General features: G+C 36.0%; 1 protein-coding gene across 1 annotated transcript; it reads left to right on the forward strand.

Moving 5' to 3' along the window:
* The first annotated feature begins 7,298 nt into the window (after positions 1-7,298).
* MS4A5 (membrane-spanning 4-domains, subfamily A, member 5) lies at positions 7,299-25,328 on the forward strand. Its single transcript, XM_008592071.1, has 5 exons — positions 7,299-7,451; positions 9,728-9,856; positions 11,369-11,425; positions 12,401-12,553; positions 25,215-25,328. The coding sequence occupies exons 1-5, from the start codon at positions 7,299-7,301 to the stop codon at positions 25,326-25,328; spliced, it is 606 nt and encodes a 201-aa protein (XP_008590293.1).
* Positions 25,329-25,831: the final 503 nt, after the last annotated feature.

Raw genomic sequence — 25,831 nt, forward strand, 5'->3', positions numbered from 1 at the left:
AGAAAAACAAATGAGACTATATCAACTAAAAAGTTCTGCACAGCAAAGGAAATGATCAGCAGAGCAAAAAGACAGCCTACAGAACAGGAAAAATATTTGCAAACTATACATCTGACAAGGGATTAATATCCAGAATATGTAAGGGACTCAACTTTGCAGTAAATAAATAGATAAATAATCCAATTAAAAATGGGTAAAGGAGATGAATAGATATGTTCCAAAAGAAGACATACAAATGGTCAACAGGTACATGAAAAAATGTTCAACATCACTAATCACCAGGAAAATGCAAATCAAAAGCACATTGAGATGTCATCTCACTCCAGTTCAACTGGCCAATATTAAAAAGACCAGGAATAACAAATGCTGGCAAGGATGCAGAGAAAGGGGTACCCTTCTACACTGTTAGTGGGACTGTAAAATAGTACAGACATTATGGAAAATAGTATGGAAGCTTCTCAAACAGCTAAAGACAGAACTACCATATGATCCAGCAATCTCACTTCTGGGCATATATGAAAGGGAATGAAAATCATCATGTTGAAGGGATACCTGCACTCCCATGTTCATCACAGCTCTATTTACAATAATTAAGATATGGAATGAACCTAAATGTCCATGGATGGATGACTGGATAAGGAAAATGTGGTGTATATACACAGTAGAATACTACTGTGCCATAAGAAAAGAATGAAATTCTGCCATTCACAGCAGCAGGGATGAGCTTGGAGAAAATGTTAAGTGAAGTAAGCCAGGCACAGAAAGAAAAATACTACATGTCCTCACTCATAAGTGGGTGCTAAGAAAAAAGGGAAGCAAGGCAGGAAGGAAGAACCCCAATAATACATTGAACTTTCAGAAGGAGAGAACAAATTTTTGGTTCTAGATGTGGGAGGGTGGAGGGAGAGTGGGGGTTGGGGAGAGATTGGGTAAGGGGCACAAAGAACGATTGTGATTTGTAGTGATGAATATATTAATAGTATTGATTTGATCATCACATGTTGTACACAGGTGATGGTAGTTAACACTGTGCCCTAAAGATATGTATAATCAATCATGCTTCAGTTAAAAAAAATTTAAAAATTTAAAATTTAAAATTAAAACAGAATTATTGGCAGAAATACTTCTAAAATTTGATGAAAACTATAAATCTACAACCCCAGGAACCTCAGTGAACTCCAGCAATAGATAAAAGGAAAACCATACATAGGCACATTAATTAAAGTCAAGCTACTGAGAACCAAAGATAATGAGAAAATCCTGAAAGCAGCTGAAGAAAAAAATTAAAACAAACAAAAAACTTTCTGACTTCTTGCTAAGACATTGCAAGCCAGAAGACAATGAAAAGCTATCTCTAAAATTCTAAAAGAAAGTTAAATGTAAAATAGAATTATATTTCAAGGCAGACAGGACATATTCTAAGGTGGCCCTCGTGATAACCATCTTTTGGTGTTCACCCCTCTATGTAATCCTCTCCTCTTGATTGTCACTTGCTTCTAACTAGTGAAATATGACAAAGGTGATAGGATGTCACTCTCTTGGTTACATTATGTGATATGACTCCATCTTGCTGGCAGATTCACTCTGTCTTTCTTTGCTGGCTTTGAAGAAGCTAGCTTTCATGAATCCTACAGCCACAAGGAACTGAATGCTTCCAGCAACCATATGGATTAGGGCATGAATGCTTCCCTGTTTCTCTAAATGAGAACACAGCCAGGTTAATGCATTGATTGCAGCCTTGTAAGACACTAAGCAGAGGACTCATTTCAACCATGCCTAGATCCCTGACCACATATACTGTGAATTATAAATGTACATGTTGTTTTAAGCTACCAAGTCTATAGTAATTGGTTATACAATAATAGAAAACTAATATAGGCCTTGGTACCAGAAATGGGGTGACTAATGCATATATCCAATCAAATTATCCTTCAAGACTGATGGAAAAATAAAGGCTTTTAGGGAATTCATTGCCAATAGATATGCATTTCAAGAAACATTGCACAAAGTTCATTAAAATGAAGAAAAATTATAACAGTTGAAAATTCAGATTTGCAGGAAGGATGGTAGGTTTCCATAAATAGTACATATTGGAAAATACACAGGTGGGGTTTTTTTTGGGGGGGGGTTGTTTGTTTGTTGTTGTTGTTGTTGTTGTTTGCTTTACTAAGTTCTTTGAGACACATTTGACTTTTAAAGCAAGAACTAATTTAACTGGTGTTTTAAAGAGATTACTCTGACTGTAGTGTGGAGGACGGATAGGAGGGAGGGTGGAGGAGGGAGGCAGGGAGTCAATTAGGAAACTCCTAAAATAGTGAAAGAACAGGTACTGAGTGTCTGATCCAGGGTTCTACAGAAGAGGAGAGACTGAAAAGATAATTCAGAAGTAAAACTGTCAGGATGGGGAAGGAACTAGAGGTGCAGAATTGAGGAAATTAAAGAATAAACTATCTGTTCTAGCTTGAGAGATTTCTTTTGTTATTACCATTAACAAAACAAAGAGGCACAGGTTGGAGCAAGAGTAAGGGGATTAGTCAGTCCCCCTCGTCTAGTGTATTAATCAGGTTTCTCCAAAAAAACAAGACCAACAGGAGATAGATAGATAAATTTCTTATAAAGATTTGGCTCACATAATTATCAGGCTGAGAGATCCCAAACTGCTAGCTGAAAACCCGGGAAAGCTGATGGTACAGTTCCAGCCTGAGTCTGAAGTCCTGAGAACCAGGAGAGCCAATATTGTAAGTTCCATTTCAAATCCAAGTCTAAAAGCAGAAAACCAATTTTCCAGCTCAAAAACCATCAGGCAAAGAAAGCAAATTCCCTCTTGCTCAGCCTTTTGTTCTATTCAGGCCCTCAGTGAATTAAATGGGGCTCACCGACATGGGGGAGAAATCTGCTTCACTCAGTTCACTATTTCAAATGTTAATCTCATCCAGACACACCTTCACAGACACAGCCAGGATAATGGTAAACCAAATATCTGGGCACCCTGTGGCCTATTCAAGTTAACACATAAAATTAACCATCTCATCTAGTTTATGCTCACTCTCTTGGGGTCACAGTCTGGAAAAGGCCTTAGTTGAAATCACCTGCATTAATCAAGGGAGTTGCTGAAATACAGATGTATAACCACCAAGCCCTCACAGAAACATATCACTAGCAAGGAACAAAAATGTTTTATTTTTTAATATGGTACAGAGATCCTCTCTGGAAAAGAATTATCCTTATCTATGTAATCCCTCACTTGTGCTTATAATTCCTAGAAAGGCATGAAAGTACATTACATTTCTAGAAGAATAATCTTACTGCTGGTGAATCAAACAAAAACAAAGAGTCCTGAAGAGAGTGCAGATCTCCTGTTCTTTAGATTCTTCATCAATTTACAAGGTGTTTTTGGACATTTAGGAATTCTTATCTCTCACTCGGCTTCCCCCCACTAACACACACACACACACATATACTTTTCTTTCCCTAGGGTTCCTGTGATATTTTTCTTTGACTCTGACCTCCCCTAGGGTCCAAGTGTGGAGCTGCTGGTCAGAAACTTAAGGTTTCACTGAAAGCATCAAACTGAAGCATTAAACTCAGCCCATGGAATCTAAATCTAAACCAAATGGATCATAACTGACTCAGCAACATTACTAGGTAGGATACTCTGGGAAAGTTTCCTTTAAAAATCCCTGTGCTTCAGTCTCCTTATCTATAAGAGATGAATAGAAATAGTACCCAGAACAGGATTGCTGTGAAGATTGACTAATTAATGCCTGTACACTGATTTAAAAAATATCTGGAACACAGTAGGTATTCAAGTTTTTCCACAATGAAACATTTATAAAACTAATTTTTTTACTTGTAGGTATTGCTTCTCATGGCATAAATTTCATATGTTTTATGCCAGCAAAGTCTCTCTCTATTTTAAATTATACAAATTATCTTCATGCTGTGGACTAAACTTTGTCCTCCTAAAATATGTTTAAGCCCCAACTTTCAATGTGATGATATTTGAAGGTATTAGGTTTAGATGAGGGTATAAGGATGGAGTCCTCATGGTGGGATTACAGACTTTATAAGAAGAGACACCAGAGTAGTTCTCTGTGCGTGTGTGTGTGTGTGCGTGTGTGTGTGTGTGCGTGCGCGTGCGCCTGAGGAAAGGTCATGTAACAAGAAAGCAGCCATCTGAAAGCCAGAAAGAGTCTTCACAAGGAACCAAATTGGTCGACAACTTCATCTTGGACTTCCCATCCTCCAGAACTGTGGGGATTCAATTTCTGTAGTTTAACCCACCCAGACTATGGTACTTTGTTATGGCAGCCTGAGCAGACCAATACATACCTCTGTTATTCTTGGAGGGTGAGAAAGAGAGTAAGGGCATAAAAAAAATCCATTTGATCACGTGAAACAAAGTATCTTTTTTTATTTCTTTGAGTATAAAATCCCTGGATAGTTACAAAGGGAATATATAATATCTATGCATAATTCAAAGAACAAGAATTAGAGAGTTTATGTCAGAAGCTACAGCCAGAGGGAAATCCCCAGTGCCTGCCTTTGTAAGTGCTGTATTAGTGTTTGCTATTATTATCTTTATAAAGTATGTCATACATGCAATATCGTGTTAGTACTACTTTAGGGTAGTGAAGAATCAGGGTGATAACCAGCAGGACAATGAAGTTAGGGAAAGAGTGATCATACATAGAAGCCCAGATACACAGAGAGAACTAAGAATTCAATAGATGTAGAAAATCAGAACCTGAGGCCGCTAGACAAAACTAGAAACCACAGGGGCTCCGCTTCTTTCCTATCTACTTTCCCCTTCTAAGAAATATCTGGAGACATTGAGAGAGAAACTGGGTTTTATCAACATTTATTGGATAAGATTTAGAGTTATTATTATTTATAATTTAAAGAGCAAGGGAAAACTAGAGAAACTGAAGACTCCTAAGCAGGTGACATCCAGTCACACCAGTTTAATGCTACTGCTGTACTCTCTAGAGCCTGGATATAAATCTTTTAAAAGGAGGGGATTTTGCAACGGAGAGAAAGATGAGAAACTTTAAAATTGAGGTTCAGCTGCAGAAAGAGATGAGAGAAAGAACACAAAGAGCCTTTCTTGGAACTATCTAGCAAAGGAATCAGAGGAGAGGCTATGAGAAGGAGAGACCTAATCCCATTGACTGTGGATCAGAGAACTTTGATCCCTTTGTCATGATAACTTGCCTGGAATAGCCAGCAATAAGAAGCTTGAAATAAGAGCTTGATTTGGGAACACTGAGGAACACAGGATATTATACATTATTAAGACTGGAGTAATTCCCATGAAAAAAGTAGGTTTTAGCAGATGAGAAAATAAGAAGAAATCTAAAGATAAGGGAATTTTAAAAAGTAACAAACAGATACATGTCATCAGTGTGTAAATTGGGCTGGGGATTTATTAGCCAGTGGCCATGGAATTCAACAGCCACCCAGGAATGGAGACATGGGGTAAAATACCTTTCGGATTAACTCAGTATGACATTTCCAGTGTTCTTATAGCTAAGCTCATAGAAATACATTTAACTGGTTAAAAAAAAAATGAACTCTGGAAATAATGCAAACATAAAGCAAGACAAAGTATCTGAACTATGATTAGAATGGTAAGAATAAGAGAAATAATACTTATTGCTATTGTTTTTATTATTTATTTATTTAAATACAATTTATTTAGCATCTGTTTCATACCAGACACTTTATAATTCTTTCACAATAATCCTACAAGATAACAATTACTATTCCCATATTAGAAATATAATGTTTTAATACATACGTAAGTTAATAAATAACTTAGCCTAGACCCCTAACTTGGAATTAATTCTAGGTTTTTAGACTCCAAAGATTCAGTCTTCCAATGCATCATCAGAATTATCTTGCATGAATAAAAAAGTAATCTTTCTACCTTTTGTCAAAATAGCTATTAGAACATTGTCATAGTTACCATGCTTAGATGAAAAAAAAAAAAAAAACAGAAACTGGAAAAGGTCCAGAGCAAATCTGAAGCATGAGCAGTGAGGGTGAAATGGTAAATTATAAAGTACATTGGAATAGAGTTTGCTTAACTCGGGGAACACTAACCCGACATCAGATGATTTTCATGAAGGATGATCACCTTTAGGTTTCTATATCCATGGAAAATTGAATGAGAGAAAGGTAAATTCAGAGAAGAGACACTGTAAGGGAGAGGAGATCTTTTAAAAACTTCTAGCTGGCAAGTGGCTAATGGCTGTCACATCAGGAGGTTAAATTTAGTAAGACTTGATCTTAATAGGAAATACCAGAGGATGACAAGGTAGCATGTAAAAATAGACACAAATTATTTTCCTTCCTTTATCTTTGTCCTTACAATTTGACAGTACACATCCTTCCATGAAGATACAAAGTCTATTTCCTTACCCTTTGAATCTGGGTTATCTATTCGATTTACTTAGGCCTATGGGATATTAGGACACACGACTCAGCAGAGGTTTGAAAAGCATTTGTGAGCTGGAGGAGAACCAAGTTGGCCAATTGTCAGATATATGACTGAGGTTATCCTAACTCATCTAATTCTGGAACACTCCACCAGTTGACCACAGATGCATGAGAGAACCTGGCAGAGAAGAGCTGAGTAGGAGTAGACTAGAATAACCACCAATATTACCCACAGAATTGTAAGTAAATCCATGGTGTTTGTTGGAAGCCACTGTGTTTTAGGATGGTTTGTTATACAGCTGAAGCTACTAAAATCAAGTGACAAAAAACCAAAATGACAAGCTAAATAAATGCTATGTGTATTTCAAAGAGTGGCTAATTTGTTGTGTGGCCTGAAAGGTTTTGTCCTCTACCTTCTGAAGATAGAAAACTGTGGAATAAATGCTTACACAATTGTAATATAATACATTTGTAAATGTATAAGCATTTATTCCAGTTCCGTTTGCTTGGGAACTAAAATGTCCTTACAGATTATAGTCCAATCAGGTCAATGTACATACAAGGAAGATAAAACCAAGAGGGGAGATGTGACAAGGTCACAATGTGTTCCTGACCAAATCAGGGCTGCTGGTCAGGTCCTCCAATCCCCAGTACGGGTCATTTTACTTACTAACCTTTTTGAAATCTTAAGCACTCTTGAGATTCTATGACTCTGTGACTCTATGGTTCTATAATTCCAAAACAAAGCACAACAATGCCAGTGCTCCAGACAGCCTGGGTACAGGAAAAGAACATGGTCTAGGCTGAAGTACCAACTACATCAGTCTCTTTCACTTCAAAATATCAACTACACCATCATGGATTCAAGCACAACACACAATCCCGTGTTTCTGGTATTTCCTCCAGAGATCCCAGTTCCTGAATTTCAGTCAACAAACGTTTCAGCCAGGGCCTATGAAACTCAAAGTCCCTGTCAAAAGTTACTTGCTACAAAAATGAAAATTTTGGGAGTAAGTATGACTTCCCCAATGTACATTCTATTGGGGGTGGGGGAAGGACAGGGAAAATATCTGGTGGCACATATTTTAAGGTAGGAGCTAATTCCAACTTTTACTTCTAATCAATACAGAAAGTATGAATCACATTTCTATATCATTTATGAGTGAGATTCTGTGGAGGAAAAAAATACTAGATAAATAAGCCAAGGTCCCTGGGCTCTTGAAGGTCACAGTCTCAGAACTGACCATCTTTAAGATTTTTCAAGTCAAGTACAGAGAAAAGAAAGGAAAATAAAATCAAGTCGAAATCAATAGGCCAGATTCTATAACCTGTGTTATTGCACCATACAGTTTTATATTTTCCCAGTCAAAAATCAGAACTCACAGTTTGACATGACATGGGGCTTTTGCAGAATATCCTTTTAATATCATAACTGCTCATCTCTCTATCCATCCATCTATCTATTCCATAAATATTAATTTTCTTTTACTTACCAATCCTTCTTTAAGAAAATGTGGGGGTCCAGATACAGGGTAAATGTTTTCAAAGATATGGGCTGTAATGTAATTTGGAGAACTAATTACCAAAAATCCTACTTAGACTTTATAAAGTAGGCAATTAGTTTTCAATATGTAAAAATTATTAAAACTATGTAAGGAGGCTTACAAAATATTTACCGAGTCCCTAGGCCTTATTCCAGAACTAATGAATCAAACTTCTGAAGGAGTAGGCAGCTAGGTAATCTGTATTTTTAAAACATTTCCCTGAGTGAATCTGACAAGCAGCAGATTTGGGACTATTTTTCAAACAATACTGAGAGGAATAATTGGATAGGAGTTGTGTTCTGGAATGTTACTTTAAAATAGAGAAAAATATTGGTACAGAAAGGCAAGTTAAAAAACAATTTTAGTAATTCAGATAAATGAATAGTGGCTGTTGAGGTTAACTTGGTCCCATAACTCCCATTGTGAGAGAAGAATTTGCCTCTTAATATTGAGGGCATTGAGAAGTACAGAAGAATGTGCTTACTGTGGAAGCTCATTTGAAAAGAGAAGAGGAGAGGAGAGAAGGGGAAGGGAGGGGATGACTGAGCTCTTATTAACCAATCTCTTCTTGGAAACTCATCAACTGCAGATGGAGAAAAACATAGATGGAAGAAAAGCTCTACATGCATATCTACATATGGCAGAGACTTAGGGTTTATGAAGTAAGTGTCCCAGACACCTGGCCACAACAGCAAAAATTGGGGAGTAGGGGTGTCAGACATTTATGATCTTGCAAGTAGAGATAACAAGAAAGCTTGGCTACTTTTTGACTGTTAGGATCAAGGGATATTAGAAGGACTGAAGATGATCCTAAAACTTCAAGCCTAACAAGAAGATGGAGCCAAACATAGAGATGGATAAGGCAAAAAGAAGATTAAGTTTAAAGGGTGAAAATTGAGCTTGTTTTTGGACATGTTGAATATAAGGTGTTCGTGGGACATCAAGTAGGGATGTTTGACAAGAGCTAAAAGGATGGGTTTGACTTGATGAAAATACTATCATTTAGGACTCACCTACTTAAAAGTGATAGTTTTTATGTTAGCAAATGAGATTACTCAAACCAAGAATGTAGACTGAGAAGACAAGAGGGCAGAGCACACAGACTCACATGTTGCGTACCTGCCACTCTCTATGACATTCTCATGAGTCTTCACTAGCATTTGTCGAGCCACTGCCTGGTAGTGTAGTTGCATCACAAGTGTGCTGCTTGGAGAAAAAAATAATCGGAAGAGATGGGGAGTGCTCTGGGCATGGGAGTGTGACAATACGTCAACAGGCCCAGAGGATTGGTCATCTCAAGGAAGGTTTTCTGATAGACCACTTCTGCATGAGTACAGGCTGGTACAGGGATTTAGAATTCAGTGCTTCTTAAACTTTCACATGTGTATGCTAAGGAGTTGCAGAGCTTCTTAAGACACAGATTCCTAGCCTCACTTGGAGATTCTATTCAGTAAGTACGGGCTAGAGTCTGATAGTCTACATAGGTAGCTCCTAGGTGATCCAGATGTTGCCAGTCCATAGACCACATTTTCAGGAGCACTGATTTAGGTCATTTGACCTATTACCAAATAGTATATACAGAGATTAAGAAAACACCTGGGAGCATCATAAAGAGACTTCTACTATCCTTATTCACAAAAGAGGGTAATTGCCAAATCCTGTTAACCAAGAGAAGGTCTTCTAAACAGAAGTAAACTCACCTCTTCGCTTTTTTCTCACATGACTTTTTCCTCTGTTTACAGACTACCCAGATCCTGTTGGGAATTATGAACTTTTCTTTTGGAGTTATCTTCCTTTTCACCTTGATAAGACCATACCCAAGGTTTCCCTTTATATTTATTTCAGGATATCCATTCTGGAGCTCTGTTTTGGTGAGTATAGTCAACCAAGTTCAATTTGAAGCCATGCCAACCAGGATGTTAGGGAATTTTTAGTTATGAAATAAGCCAGATCAAGTTGTATTATATGCTTTGAAAAGTGCAAAAAAAATTTAACCTTGTTGAAATTAGCTCTCCATTAATTAATCAGAGTTACTGATATTATATAATTGGGTAGAATATAATTGAAGTTCCTTTAGGAATATTCCTCTGGGTCTTGAAGTCGTTTGTTTATCCATTCATTTATTCAAAATTAGTTACTATCTATTATAAGCCAGGCACATAGAGCAAGGAAATGAGGACTCAAAGGCTGGTAATCCATGAGCCTGTCCTTCAAAGGGCCCTCAGTCTAGCAATAGAGAAAACATGTAAACAGGTCATTTCAAGGCAGTGTAGCAAATATCACAGAGGTGCAGGAAGTACTTATGTAAGCAGAGACGAAGGAGCACTTTATTCTTTAGAGAAGTGGAGAAGCGGGAGGGCTTCTTGGCTGTACCTTTTGAGCTGCACTGAGGCATTTATTTAATCACATTCAATAAACATTAATTTAGTACCTAATTTAGTGCCAGAAAATGGGTGGGGGTGCATGGATTCAGAAAATAGACAGTCCCTGGTCTCAAGGTCTCAGTTGAGTGAAGAGTCAGATAATTAGCGCAGGGTGTGATAAGAGACGATAGGGGACACAGAGTCTGCCCTGCTAGGAAAGGCACCCACAAAATGGAGGGACATTGCCCAGAAACATTTCCCACTTTCTAGAGTTCTAAAGGATAAGTGGCTAATCAGGGAAGAGTACACAGAGTAAGGGAGTAGGGGATGCCTGGGTGTAGGGTTAGGGATGTTTTATTGCATGACAAGGGACAAGAATGAGCAAAAGGCTGAAGGTGTGGGAGAGCACTTCCATTCTGTGACATGCAAGAGCTCAGCACAAGGGCTGGAGGATTGAGGGAAGCTGGAGAAATATCCACAAAGGAACTAGAAATTTAAACACAATGTGCTGTAATCAGATTTGGAATTTCCTCTAGATAATGATGCCACCACATTTGATTCCCCTCCATGCAGAATCTTGGGACTTTTTCTTAAATTACCAGCATATTAACCGCAACTTCACCTTATGTTCCCATCCAAGGGAACATATTGGATTGCAATAATATGGAATCGGATCTTACTGATTGTAAACTGATTTGGCCCCAGTGTGTCATGATATCAAAGCTTGAGTCCATGATAGTTATAAAAGGAAGATGGATGAGAAAACGATAGCCCAATAAGGTTTTTAAAAATCTCCTGTTTAAATAAATAGTAAAGGCTAAAGCAAATTTCCAGTCAAGTGTATTGTCCACTATTCATGTGTTGACAGTCATACAGGGCAACTCATCCTGCTCCCTGACCTGAGGATTGTGTGAACTTGGTTGGAGGGCATGTAAAAGACATGCATAGAGGTCTATTCTGTGAGAACTCCTTAACGTCAGCTAAATACATCCTTCATTAAGGTTCTTTTTTTTTTAACAGTTCATTAATTCTGGAGCCTTCCTAATTGCGATAAAAAGAAAAACCACAGAAACTCTGGTGAGTTCTATTTCTACGTTAATTAAAAATTTATAACTTTAAAATAATTCATTCTAACTTTTAAAATGAGTTTGGAGAATCATTAGCCCACTATAATTCCACCAGCTGTCAAGTACTGATACCAGTCGATGACACTTGCTTCCTGTCTCTATAGAATCATAAACTATTAGTGTCAGAAGAGTGTTTTCTAGGTCATCCCATTTAATTATTTTATATATGAAGACACTGATTCATAGAATAGTTAAACAACTTGTCCAAGTTCTGCAGCCATTTAATGATAGAATGGGTCTCAGCATTTGAGTTAGTCACTCATTCATCCTTTCTGTGGGTATTTTTGACACCTACTGCATACCAGACACTTTGGCAGTCTCATATAAAAGGCACACTGTAGACAACTTAATTAAACCATATGCAGAATCTTGAAATAATACAGTGCTAATAAATGTAAAACTGTGACTTGCAGACAAATTATAAGTAGAATATCTTTGCTCAAAGCATCAGAGACATGAGATTATGAACTAATAAGACAACAAATGATTTTCAGCAAAGAACATCTGTAAGTTTTAGGAAGAAATAAAAAGACAGAGAAATGCAATGTTTAAACACAAGAGTCTTAAAACAAAAATGTTGACCATAAATTTTACCAGAGCATCAAAATGTAATGCAACACAGCTACCCCTAAGTACCTCCTCAGTGCTGTGTGTACCATGCCCCCACCACCCCAATTGAATGGGAATTAACTTAGCTACACAATGTGGGGAATGGAAAGGTTATTAAAAGTTCACCGGATACCCTCATTCTGTAGATGAGGGCCTGAAACTCAAAGAAATCAAGTGGCCTGCATATGATCACATGGCTGCTTCTTGGCATTGTGATGCTATGGCTATAATCCTCTCTCTATTCTTCACACCTATTGCTTTGCTTATAGCACAGGCTGGCCCTGAGTCATTGTGTCATGTTTTTATTCTATTGCAGGTGGCAGTGAGCCGAGTAATGAATTCACTTAGCGCCCTGGGAGCAATAACTGGAATCACTCTCCTTGCATTTGGTTACACTCTAGATAAAGACTACATTTGTGGCTATTCCTCAGATGTCATTCAGTGCGATGCTATTACCATCCTATTCATTGTAAGTATGTTGCATTTTTAGAGTGAGGAGTAAATGATTTAATCAAAAAGACTTATGAGCACCCAAGCAGGGCCATCCCGATAATATTGTAGATATACACGTATTTTCTTTTATTCACAAACATTTACAAAATCCTTAATATTTGATAGACATTATTCCAGGCATTGTGAAATAGAAAAACAAACACATTGTAACTCCCACCTTTAGAAATTCATACATGAGTAGAAGAGATAAAATGTGCACCCAGATGAGTTTAATATAAATACAAAGATAAAGTGATACACTAAAAGAAAAGATGCAGGTATAGCAGTATGGTTGGTCACAGTTCATAGTCCTAGACATAACTTAGAATCCCAGGTAGAATTTGTTTATTGTTTTTGATTTGGTTTTAATATTTAGGCTGGACTTCTGATAAATATTAGATACAGGTACTTGTTTATGATAGGTAAAGATTGAAAACAGGCATTTATTTATGCTCTTTCTAAAATACCACTAAAATTTGTGTAAATAATGTAAAAGGTATGGATCCACATGGTGAGAAAAAGTCAACAAGATACATCAAACATTGCTGAGGAAACTGAAAACGAACTACCTAAGGAAAAGGGAGTTCTGATAGAAGCAAGATATTTCATATGGAAGATTCTAAAAAATATTGAGCATTTGAATGCACCAGGACCTCAGAAAGCAGAAGTGAAGAGCAGAGAACAGAGAGATTGGTTCTGCTAATGGTGAATTGGGCTATTTGGATCAGCCTTTTTCTGAAAACAAAGAAAAATGCTACATTAAAGAATGGAACAAAACAAAAACCATCTTAAAGGCATTAAAAAGCTGGAAAGTCAGCTGGAACTATAAGATCAATTTTAGAGGAAAGCCTGCAACCTTAAATTTATATCAATGAAATGTTAAAGAGCACCAAAGCTGCCTCGAGGCCTCTGTCAATGTTGCCCATTTGGAACCTGATTCCCAGCCCATGTAGAGTGAAAAAGAAAGAAGTCAAGGCTCAGAATCCACTCGCAGCAGGAAGACTTAGAAGAGAAATTTTCCACGTTGAATTAAGTCCATGGTAGGCTACTATACTCTTCAAGTGAGAAAACAAAGACACACAAAGTACCCTTCCCCATAACAGCAGAGAGAATGGCTGAACAAAGCAAAAAAAAGAAAAGTTACTCAAGAAATTGTGGCCACAGACCAAACCCCCTGACAACCTCCTCCTATCTCTCACCAAGTTTAACCTTTGGTCGGCATAAACTGGGTGAACCAAGAATGCTCAAGGCCTGAATTTGGTCTCAGCATCTGGTGCCCCCAGTAGCTGACAAAACCAAAACCAAATTCTATCTAGAAGAACAGCCAATAGACTCAAGGAACTCCTACCAAATTTTCCAGTGAAAATTACTGACAAGAACTCATAACAGGCAAAACAAGAAATAAGATAATGTGAATGACAACTAATAAAAACAAAATACAGCAGAAATAAAATCACACAGACTTCCAATACTGGAAGAGATTTTAAAACCATAATTTCTACCATGTTTTAAGAAATAAATGATAAACTTTAAAATATCTGCAGAAAATAGGAAATCATAAAAAGTAAGGTAGATTTTTTAAAAAATGAATATAGAGTATATATCTTAAATTAAAAATTCAATATATGTATTTGATATATATGATACTGTATTTTACATAGATAAGAATAAATCCTATTTCATGGAGAAAAGTAAAACAAAAAAGAAGTATAAAACATACAGTAAAAAGGTCTAACAGAAACTGTATTAGAATTATAGACAGAGCATAGACAATAAGAAAGAGTTAATGGTGGTGAGAGATTTTTAGAACCAAAGAAAAGCATTAGCCACATATCCAAGAGGCCCAGTGAATCTCATACACCTTGACACATTATAACAAAAATATAGAAAACAAAGACAAAGAAAACTTAAAGCAACCAGTGAAAAAAGGCAGATTATTTTCAAAAAATAAGCAATTAGAATTACAGTTACCTTGGAGGAAATAATTGTAAATAAAGATAAGGGAAGCCTCCAGAATGTTGGTTTATCCTTATGTGCAAAACAATCTAAGCTCAAACTATTTTGGCATTTTATAATTCAGACACATATGATCTTCACAGACTCATATAGTTCACAAATAAAATTGTTGTTCTAGTTTATGAAATCTGACCACTCCCTACCTGGATCACTTTTGATTAACTGCCTTGAGATCCTCTAAATTCCCTTTGTCACCTCTCCCCCAGGGTGACTGAGATGCAAAGTATTACTCAAATCCCATTTCTTCTGAGCAGTGAGAGGCCTGAAAAACAGTTACCCCCAGGAATAATTCTTTCAAGAAACAAAAGATCCTGGGAATAGCCACGAATCATGTTCTCTCTCTGTTTTTATTCTCCAGGCAAGAAAGTTACAGAAAAGGAACAAAGGTGGTTACAAAAAGTACAGTGAGATATTCATCATGGCAACAATCATTAAGCTTAGCTACACCAAGAACATCTGCCCATAGAGCCAGCAATTTTGCTGTGTTACAATTCTTTATCTAGAACAGACACTTTAGCCTGGGGAAAGTTTTCTGTCTTTCCCAAGTTTAACACTTCTATGTGCAATTCTAAAAAGTTAGGCCCTGTGAAATACATTTGCTTATAAATGTTAGTATATTCCACATATCCCCCTTTTTTTATTTTTTTAAGTAAAAAGAAAAAGCTATATATTAAGGTTGCACCATTAAGACAAAAACATTTTATTAAAGCAAAGTTAGTATCATTTTGGCATGGCAAGTCCTTTTAATTTATCCCAGGTGGAGACTGATGATGTTGCCCTCTCTCAGGACTATTGCATTAGCATCATTCCTGGTGGTGTGAATCAGGGTGTTATTGCCAGTTGGTGAAACTCCAGGATGGGGTTCTGTACCATGTAATAGTTGATTTTGAGTCCAAAGAGCTTGTTGGTGTTCACCCATCCAGGACATCGCTGCTTCCAAAGCATCTAATCTTTGTAAAATTTCTTGATCAATTACAATCTTTTGTTTAGGAACAGGATGTCTCATCCAAGTCATAAGCACCCCCTTTAAGGCCGTGAAACTTTAGAAAACTGCTTTTGTAGACAAGATATTATTTCCCCCTGTACGATCAAAACATTCCTCATAAAAGCATTGATGATCAATTTTCTCATTGAAAAGTTTTCATTTTTCTTTGCTTCAATCCCTCAGTACTGGGAAGGCTCATTCCCAGGTTGTCATGTACCACATTTGGGGGAAGGTTCAAACAGCAGTTCTGCCAAGTTAGGGCAACATGAAGAGGGGTCAGGAATTTAGAAGAGACATGCTATTTTATACCCAAAGTTTTAATTTATATCCTGTTATAAAGAGAGAGTCGATTTTTATTGAACTTATGAAAATAGCCACATTGCCATAATAATCATAAAGATACTTAAAGTTTTTAAATTGGGAGGAGGTCAAATAGGGAGAAAACAAATGCTTTTATCTCTGTTTTAAATTATATTTTACCAAACTGTTGTGAGTTATAGATAGTTTCCTTAAATCTGGAAAACAAGACATTAATGAGCGATGTTTCAAAATAAAAACTGTAAAAACCTATAATTCTTTTTAATCAGTTCTTTAGTTTTATGTAATTAACTTTTGCTGTTTTGACCTTGGTGAGTAATTTCACAAACCCATCGGTTTCTTCATCAGAATTTTGGAAATTCAGTTCAATGGTATGAACTAAAAGTTTGTTGAAAAACTGTACCTGTCAGAATTTTTTCATGAAATTTTTGAAGACATAACATTTTAAAATTATACTTGAACCAAGATTATGACCAGTAGCATTTATATCAAGACACAGATTTCCAAGAACCTTACAAAATTTTGGAACACATATTAATAACATCTTAGTATAACAAAAGAAGGTTGAACATTATTTTTTGTTTTGACAATGTTTTTCATATAATCTAACTTATCAAATAAGCCAATTGATTTTGATATATCTCTTATATATCCTTTGAGAAGCTCCAAGGCCCTTGGAACCTCCCAAAATTAGTTCAAATCTGAGTTTTTTAAATTTGGTTTTGGAAAGTTATTCAAATAACAAAGGCTTAAAACACTCACAAATCATTAGAAAATTAAAACCAAAGTGACAAAGGATTTTAAAGGCAGAGAGCACAAGAAATTATCATGATAAAACATGAAAAAAGTTTCCCAAGCCAGTTATGTAAAAGATAAAGAAACTGTTTATAATTTTTTATTAAGAGCAGTTAAGTGTTTTCAGGAAATCTGGTTGTTTTAATGTAGGAGAGCAAACTTTAACCCTGTATAGAATATTTTTGATATTAATTTTTAGAAAAATTCACACATAATTTGCTTTCAAATCCAGTCAATCCTTCTACTGTAAAACCTATTTAACAAACTTACCCACACAAACCATTATCATGACTTACTCAGACATTCAATGACATGCTTTAGACTTTTCATTTTGTCCTATACTTCCCTACTTTTTAAATAGCCAGTTTTTCTACTCTAGGACAAGAATACATTGTACCAGATGCCTTCTCACATTAAAATATTTTCTTTCCCTTAGCCTTTCTATCCACAACTACATCTCCATATCCATAGCTTTCTTCATCTCTTTTTCTACATACTGATTCCTTTCTTACCAACAATATTAAATTAGCCTCAATTACCTAAAAATTTCATAATTAAAGATCATTTTGTTATAGGTTGGGTTCAGAGCCATTTTCTGTTGTGCTCTTTTTAAATCTTTCAAACAAGGGGAATGGGAGGTTTTCATGTCTGGACTGAGTCCCAATTCTTACGACAGGAAAGATATGACAAGTATCGATTCCCAGGCTGTGTCCTTCTTATAGACAGTGCTCCATTAAGGGAGAAAATGAATTGTTTGCTTCTAAAGGTGGGGATAGAGGAGGAGGAGATGAGGGCTGTCTTTTCTCCTCTTTAGTGACATAGACAAGTTTTTGTTCTTCATTAGGATCCTGAATAAATCTTAAAGCAAAACGACATAAGTTCCAAACCATTAAATGAGAAGCTTTAACAGGCCCTATTTTTAAACAGCAACCAATCCATTCCCAATCCTCAATATCAAGACTTCCATCCTTGGGATATCAAGGACAATGTTGTCTAATAACTACTAACAGTTTCCCAAGCTGCCGTTTAGTTACTTTAAAGCCGGCTGCTTTAAGGAGACAGTGGAGCTGTAATTTATGTTGAGTCTCCACCTTAGATAAGGGAGTTCCCATATTTTAAAAGTGAAAGAGAGTAACAAAACTTTTGGGCTGAAAAGATCTGACCTGACCTGCCGCAGGCATGGACCGCTAATCGAGAGCCGTCTGTGATTCCCTTACTGGAATGCATCTCCCTTGCCGGGATTCCCTTGCTGGGATGCACAGATATAAATGTTGGACATCCTTTTCCTTTCAAAGGCTTGGAAGGTTGGTCTCCAATCCGTGGAGTCATAAATTCCTCACTCAGGGCACCATTTGTCACCTCTCCACTAGGGTGACTGAGATGCAAAGGATTGCTCAAAGCCCATTTCTTCTGAGCAGTGAGAGACCTGAAAAATGGTTACCCCCAGGAATAATTCTTTCAAAAGAAGAAACGTCCTGGGAATAGCCACGAATCATGTTCTCTCTCCATTTTTATTCTCCAGGCAAGAAAGTTACAGAAAAGGAACATAGGTGGTTACAAAAAGTATAGTAAGATATTCATCATGGCAACAATCATTAGGTTTGGCTGCACCAAGGACATCTGCACTTAGAGCCAGCAATTTTACTGTGTTACAATTCTTTATCTACAACAGAGAATTTAGCCCAGGGAAAGTTTTCTGTCTTTCCCAAGCTTAACACCTCTATGTGCTATTCTAAAAAGTTAGGCCCACTTTAGCCTGGGGAAAGTTTTCTGTCTTTCCCAAGCTTAACACCTCTATGTGCTATTCTAAAAAGTTAGGCCCTGTGAAATACATTTGCTTATGAATGTGAGTATACTCCACACCCTTCTCTAAGTTCACCTTTTTGAGACACTACTGAGACTTGAAGCTTGGAAAATTTTAATAAACTAAGTTTGAATGATCAACAGTTTTCCCTGCAAGTCCTTATGTGAGGGTTTCTACAGGAAAAGACATATTAATGTTGAAGTTTTTCACATATTTTTTAAACTTTTTTTTTAAATTGAAGAGTAAGTGTAGAACTTTATGACTTTTCATAAACAATACATCTGTATATCAAGTTACTGTTTTTCCCTCTTTCTATACTGCAGTCTTGGGAATAAAGTCACTGTGTGCAACCAAAATTTAATGAATAGGGCGTTAGGTTTTAATTCCTTAAGTGTAGAGTATCTACATAAATTATTTGAAATTATCTTAAACAGGAGATTTGTCTATTCTCTCCCACTTATTTATTTATTCATTCAATCATGCATTTATATCAGTATGGACTTTTATGGGTATTTATTTAATACTCTGAGTCATAATCCGATACTATTATATTTATTTTGTTTGCAAACTGTTCAAGTTTCAGCCATTGGGAACTCTTTCAGTTGACTCCTGTGATCCTTTTACACACCCCTGTATTGGGTATTTATTTTAACAATTCTGTATTTTATGGCACTGAAAGTTTCTCCAGGCTCTTCTTGTATATTTCCTACCCAGGCCTAGAATCCACCATTTCTTGGAGGATCCCTGGTTCCTTTTGTTGGAGAATGGTATTAAAAACCAAAGCAAGGGCACTAGGTGTGTTTGCTGCTACTAGGGTGTCATTGTTTCTCAGGCCCATCACTGTCTGTATCAGGCTGTGCATGAGTCCATAATGATGTCTCCAACACTAATCTATTACCACAGGATCATTTTACCTCCCCCATGGTTATCTTCTGTAACTCCTCATGCCAACAGTGAGAAACCTGACTATTACCACTCTGCATCCATTTACTTAATTTTTCAGTTACATTATGTGCATGTATAGTTGTGTAAGAATTGTTAATGGATACCTCCATGGGAAACAACTTTATCAACTGAAAACAGTGCTTCCGAACAGTTGCTTTTGCATTTATTCTTACAGACTCCATTCATTTCTGACATAACTCTGGTAAGCACCTTCCTCCTCAACCCTCTTCAGTGAGCTTATTTCGAATAGTTGTAATAGAATTAGATTACTTTGTCACCATCTACTTTACATTCTGGGATCTCCAGATCACCTAAATGATTTTTTTAAATGTGCGTACATTAAGGTTCACTCTTTCTAAAGCAAAAGTTCATTTTGGTGAAGCCAATTTATCTTTTTTTGGTTTTGTTTTGTTTTTTAACTTATGCCTTTGGTGCTGTATCTAAGAAACCATTGCCTAACCCAAGGTCATAAAGGTGTATTCCTATGTTTTATTCTAAAATTTTTATTGTTTTAGCTCTTACATTTAGCTATATGATTCTTTCTGAGTTAATTTTTGCATATGGTGGGAGAAAAAGATACAACTTCATTCTTTTGCATGTTTTTCTAAGCACCCACTCAAAGACCAGTAGGGAAATTTATGACAGTTAAAGCTGAGTTTATTAAATGCGCTAAGCAAGGAAGAGCATAGAGTCTCAGTCTCAAGAGGGTACTTGTAGGTTTCATCGGCTGCAGTGAGTCACAGGAAGGTTTTAGGGAAGAGTAACCATAGGCTGGGCAGGAACTGGTTAGAATTTACAAACTAGAGTATTTGCAGGTAAAGTCTTATTTTATGAAAGCATAAAGTCACATGAATTACTGTTAAAACAGTTTCTCTGTGGTCTTATCTTGAAAATATGGCTCTGGAAATCCTTGTATTAAAACCTGGAAGTTAGATATTTAGTCTCTCATGTCACACTTGGGTGAACTTTATCAATTTGCTGAGTGTTTTTAAAATCTTGGTTTCTGTTTCATTTCTCAGTTCTCAGTAATCTTAACTATCACTAAAACGAACACTTTGAAAATTACAAAAAGTATAAACGAGAAGCAACTTTTCAAAACTGACTTTTCAAAAGCAACAAAAGTCAGAAGACAGTAGAATATCTTCAATGTGCTGAAAAAGTAACTGCCAACTAATTACCTATCATTACCCATTAAAATACCTTACAAGAATGCAGGTGAAATGAAGAACGTCAGATACAAAAATTGAACCACCTCCTATAGACCAACATAGGCCTAACAGGAGGACAGAAGGATAAACTCTAGATAGAAAGAAAATAAGAGCATAAGACAAAAGAGGGAACTAAGAACAAAGAATGTAATAAATACGTGAATAAACATAAGTGAATTTTGCTTGTGTAAAAGCAATAATAACAGAATACACTGGGATTAAAAAATAAAGAAGTATTTAAAATACCAGACAACATTAACATATAAATAAAGAAGGGAGAAAATGGTGTTTTTGCTATTTGCGTTTGCTGAGAGCCTTAGTCTCACCTGAAAAGAGGGCAAAGTGTTTATGAGATTTAGACTTAGATAAATTAAGTATGTTTTAATGCATAAAGTAGCATCAAAAATAAGAAACTAGATCTAATAGACATATTTAGTCTACTATACTCAGCAACAACAGAATACACATTTCTGTAGCAAATACTAACAAAAAATAAGCACATGATGGAGAAATAATACGATTCCAGGTTAATACCAAAGGTTGAAGGCATACAGTTTATGTTCTATGCAATAAAACCTTATGCAATTATAAAAAATAATTTCAAAAAACCCTCTGTGGTTATATATTAAGAAGTATACTTCAGAGAAGCAAAATCATAATAGAAATCTAATGTTTTGAAATAAAAGATCAAAAACTTGTGGAGAGAAAGTAAAGCAATACTTTTAAGGCAAGCCATAGCCACGAAAAGGAGGTACAGTCTTGTGCCACATAACAGCATTTTGGTCAACAACGGTCCACATATACCACGGTGGTCTCATAAGATTACAATGGAGCTGAAATATTCCAGTCACCTAGTGATGTCATAACTGTAGTAATGTTATGATGCAATGAACTAATTATACAGGAGCAACAGGGCTGTACTATATAGGCTAGGTGTGTTGAAGGCTGTACCATCTAGGTCTGTGTAAGTATACTCCGTGATGTTTGCACAATGACAAAATCGCCTGACACATTTCTCAGAATATATCCGCATCATTAAGCTATGCATGACTGTATTTTTTTTAAGAATGTCTTTAGGGGCCGGCCCGGTGGCGCTCCCGCTGGAGGGATCGGATCCCACATGCAGACCGGTTCCCGCTCACTGGCTGAGCGAGGCGCGGGAGCAACACCGAGGGTTGCGATCCCGTTGCCGGTCCCCGGTCCGGTACGGGGGCAACACTGAGGGTTGCAATCCGTTGCCGGACACGGAAAAAAAAAAAAAAAAAAAAAAAAAAAAAAAAAGAATGTCTTTACTTTCTAGTACCACAAAATGTTCCAGGATTATCTTGTATATATCCAGTTATTAAGTGACACATGAATGTGCTATAAAACATGAAAATTTAGAAAATAATGGTCCAAAGGCTGACCCCATGGCTCACTCCGGAGAGTGCGGTGCTGGGAGCGCCGAGGCTGCGGGTTCTGATCCTGTATAGGGATGGCCGGTGCGCTCACCGGCTGAGCGCGGTGCGGGCGACACCAAGCCAAGGGTTACTATCCCCTTACCAGTCACAAAAAAAGAAAAAAGAAAAGAAAATAATGGTCCAGGCGTTAATCTCAGAGAGTTGGGAAAAGAACAAAAAATAAACCCAAAGAAAGTGGAATAAAGAAAACAATATACAAAAACACCAAGCCAAGGGTTACTATCCCCTTACCAGTCACAAAAAAAGAAAAAAGAAAAGAAAATAATGGTCCAGGCGTTAATCTCAGGGAGTTGGGAAAAGAACAAAAAATAAACCCAAAGAAAGTGGAATAAAGAAAACAATATACAAAGATAAGAGCAGAAATTAGTAAACAAACAAACAAAAAAAAAATCATGCACGTATTAGAAAGGATCAAAATAGCCAACAATTGGTTCTTTGAAAATGTTAATAAAATTCACAAATCAGTTTTTTCCCACTTCTGGTTATGGCAAAGTAATTTATATCAGAATATCTCTTTAAGTAAAAAACACTTTAAAAGCTGATTAGTGTTTTAAAACATACCCAGCAATTTGAATACAGATGAAAGAAACCATAGCAGCTAGAACTTGAAGTGCAAGGATCATGTAAAGAATTGTATGCACTGAAGTAAACCCAAAATTTGAAAGCAAACAAACAAACAAAAAAACAAAAAAACAGCAAAAGAAACAAGCAAATTAGAACCACCTCAAAGACTCTATGAAGAAATTAACATTAATTTATTAAATTGACACATATTTGAGAACACATTATGTTCTCAAATGGCTAGAAGAGAAGCACCCAAATGTTCTCATCACAAAGAAATGATACATTTTTGCAATGATGAATATGCAAACTACCCTGATTTGATTATGACACATTGTTCACATGCATTGAAATATAACTCTGCACTCCATAAATATGTGCAATCAAGGTATTTCAATTAAAAAATAAATTAATTCCTTTAAATAAAAAAGAAGGTGAAAAGCAAGGCACAGAAAAAAATTTGCTGGTGCATAAGGACCCACATTCAGAATATATTAAGTACTCCTGAAAAACCAACAATAAAAAGGCAAAAAATTTAAAACTAGTAAGGCTTGAACAAGAACTTCACAAAGAAAGATAAACAAATGGCTAGGGAGCATGTAAAAATGTGCTCAACATTATTATTCATCAGATAAATGCAAATCAAAATCACAATAAGACACCACTGTATGCACACTAGAATAATTTTAATTAAAAGGACTGGAATGTGAAACAACCGGAACGCATATATTTTTGGTGGGAGTGTAAAACGATTCCACCACCTTGGAAGACGATGTGGCAGATTTTAGCAAAGTTAGGCATATACCTATTTTATGTCTCACAATATATACAAGAATGTTCATGACAGCTCTATTCATCATAGTCAAAACTGGAAGCAATTCAAATGTCTTCAACAGCAGAGTGGCTAAACAGAGATTATTCAAATAATAGAATACTGATCTCAGCAATAAAACAGCAACCTATTCATGGAACAATATGGATAAATTTCAGTACATTATACTGAACAAATAAGTTCAGATGCAAAAATGAACAGACAAATTTAATAAATTATGTTAGAAATCAGAAGAGTGGTTGCCTCCAGATGGAGTGGGAGGATTAACTAAGAAGAGACACAAGAGAACTTACTGGGGTGATGGAAATGTGCTGTATCTTGACCTAGAAAGCAAAAAAATAAAATAAAATATACTTCTTTACATATAAACTTTGGTATGGCAAAAAAAAAAAAAAAAAAACAGGAAAAAATTTTATTTTTAAATTTATTTTATTTTTAAAGCAGATAACAGTGAAATTTAAATATCTTAATACACAGAAGGCATATAACTAACAAGAAATAGTCAAAAACACAGTAAAATTAAATAAGGAATAGACAAAGCATATAAGGAGGGAAATTACAAAAACAGCAACTCTAATGGCTAAACGTCCTTACAGAGCAAGGCTCAAATTCACTAGTTGTCAGGGAAATGACAATTAAATTCACAATAGACTAATATTTACATTCATCAGACTGGCAAATATTAAACGCTATTCCACGACTGTCAGGGACATGGTGAAGAGGATGCAATAGAAATGCGAAATGTTACTACCATTTTGGAAAGCAAGGAGATGAAATTCCTTTTAACCCGTGTATCTATATCTACAGCAATCAAACCACCTATATATAAGCATATGTGAATGAGAATGCTATTGCAACATTGCTCAGAAGTGTAGAACAAACAAACAAAAACCACAGAGGGAAAAAAAAAGGAGGGGGAAATAAATTAGTTCCTGTCACCAAAGAATAAACAAATTATGGCAAACGACACCATAAAATATAATGTGGCCGTTAAAAACCAGGTGGCTCTAAAATAAATAATTATTCAACCTATAGTTAAAACATGGTAGACAAATACAGCTGTAGAACATTCAGAATGTTAACCACATTAGCTATTGCAACTTGAATATAAAATACAGCTCTCAGAAGATTACAAACCTTAACTGGCACAGTGCTATACATACAAGGTGTGTATCATTATTTGTACTCTTAGTTAATGAAATACAAAACATCTTAAAGGTCTTTCGCAGTGATAAAAAGAACACAAGATATTATCTTAGTCAATGCTTCTTTTTATGTCTTTTTCTGCAGGCTCCTCTTTTTCTGGGCCTCTTAATTTCTTTTCTCCCTTTTTTTCTTTCCTTTTCTATTTTTGCTTATATCTTTTCCCTTTTTTTTTTTATCTTCTTTTTCCTTCATCCTTAAACAGACCACTTTTTTGATATGTATTTCTTTATATGTTATATATTTATGCAATGGGGTATTTCCTATCCATGAATACATTTTAGAAAATGTATTATTTTGTACGACTTTCTCTAAGAAAATCATATACTATGCTATGCCAAAACATATGTATATTCGCATGATCCTGCACTAATCAGATTTCTAAACATGAGATACACTTTAGAGATGTGGGTAGCTTTGATTACCTGGGCATTGCTAGCTTACTGTAATCAGAAAAATCATTACCATGTTAATACCATGAATCTTCATTTTTTTCCTTCTTCTGTTACAGGGAATTTTGATTATGTTGACGGTCTTCAGCGTTATTGAATTACTCATTTCTCTGTCTTTCTCAGTCTTTGGATCCCACTCAGATGACTGTAATTGTGAGGAATGGGGCGAATAGCACTATGAGAATAAAGATGTGTTATAATACTATTTAGAGGTGAATTATGCTTGTGAGGAAAAGCCAAAAAGAACATAAAATCTTAAGGCTGGAAATTCTTTGCAGAAAAGGGGAGTGACTCAAGAAACAAGGATCTAAGGACATTTTGGTTTTGTTTGTTTTTTAAATTTTTATTTTTATTTTATTTTTTATTTTATATTACACATACATGTGAGGTACAACGTTGATTTTTCAATAATTGTGTAGAATGTGTGGTGGTTCGATCAGTATAGTTAGCTTATTCATCATTACAATATGCAGTCATTCTTTGTGTCCTTTAGCCAATTCCCCTGAGGACATTTTGTCTGATAATAAATTTTGCCTCCTGGCAATGCCATCTTCCCCTCTTCCCCAAATCAAATGGTCATTTAATGTCATTACCTCCGTTAGTCATGCATTCTTTAAATGAAAGAACAGCAATGTGGTGTTGCCTCTGTGCAAACAGAGATATAAATCGAAGTCCA

This window comes from Galeopterus variegatus, unplaced genomic scaffold, assembly GCF_000696425.1.
Source record: "Galeopterus variegatus unplaced genomic scaffold, G_variegatus-3.0.2 Scaffold7559, whole genome shotgun sequence".
Classification (NCBI taxonomy): domain Eukaryota; kingdom Metazoa; phylum Chordata; class Mammalia; order Dermoptera; family Cynocephalidae; genus Galeopterus; species Galeopterus variegatus.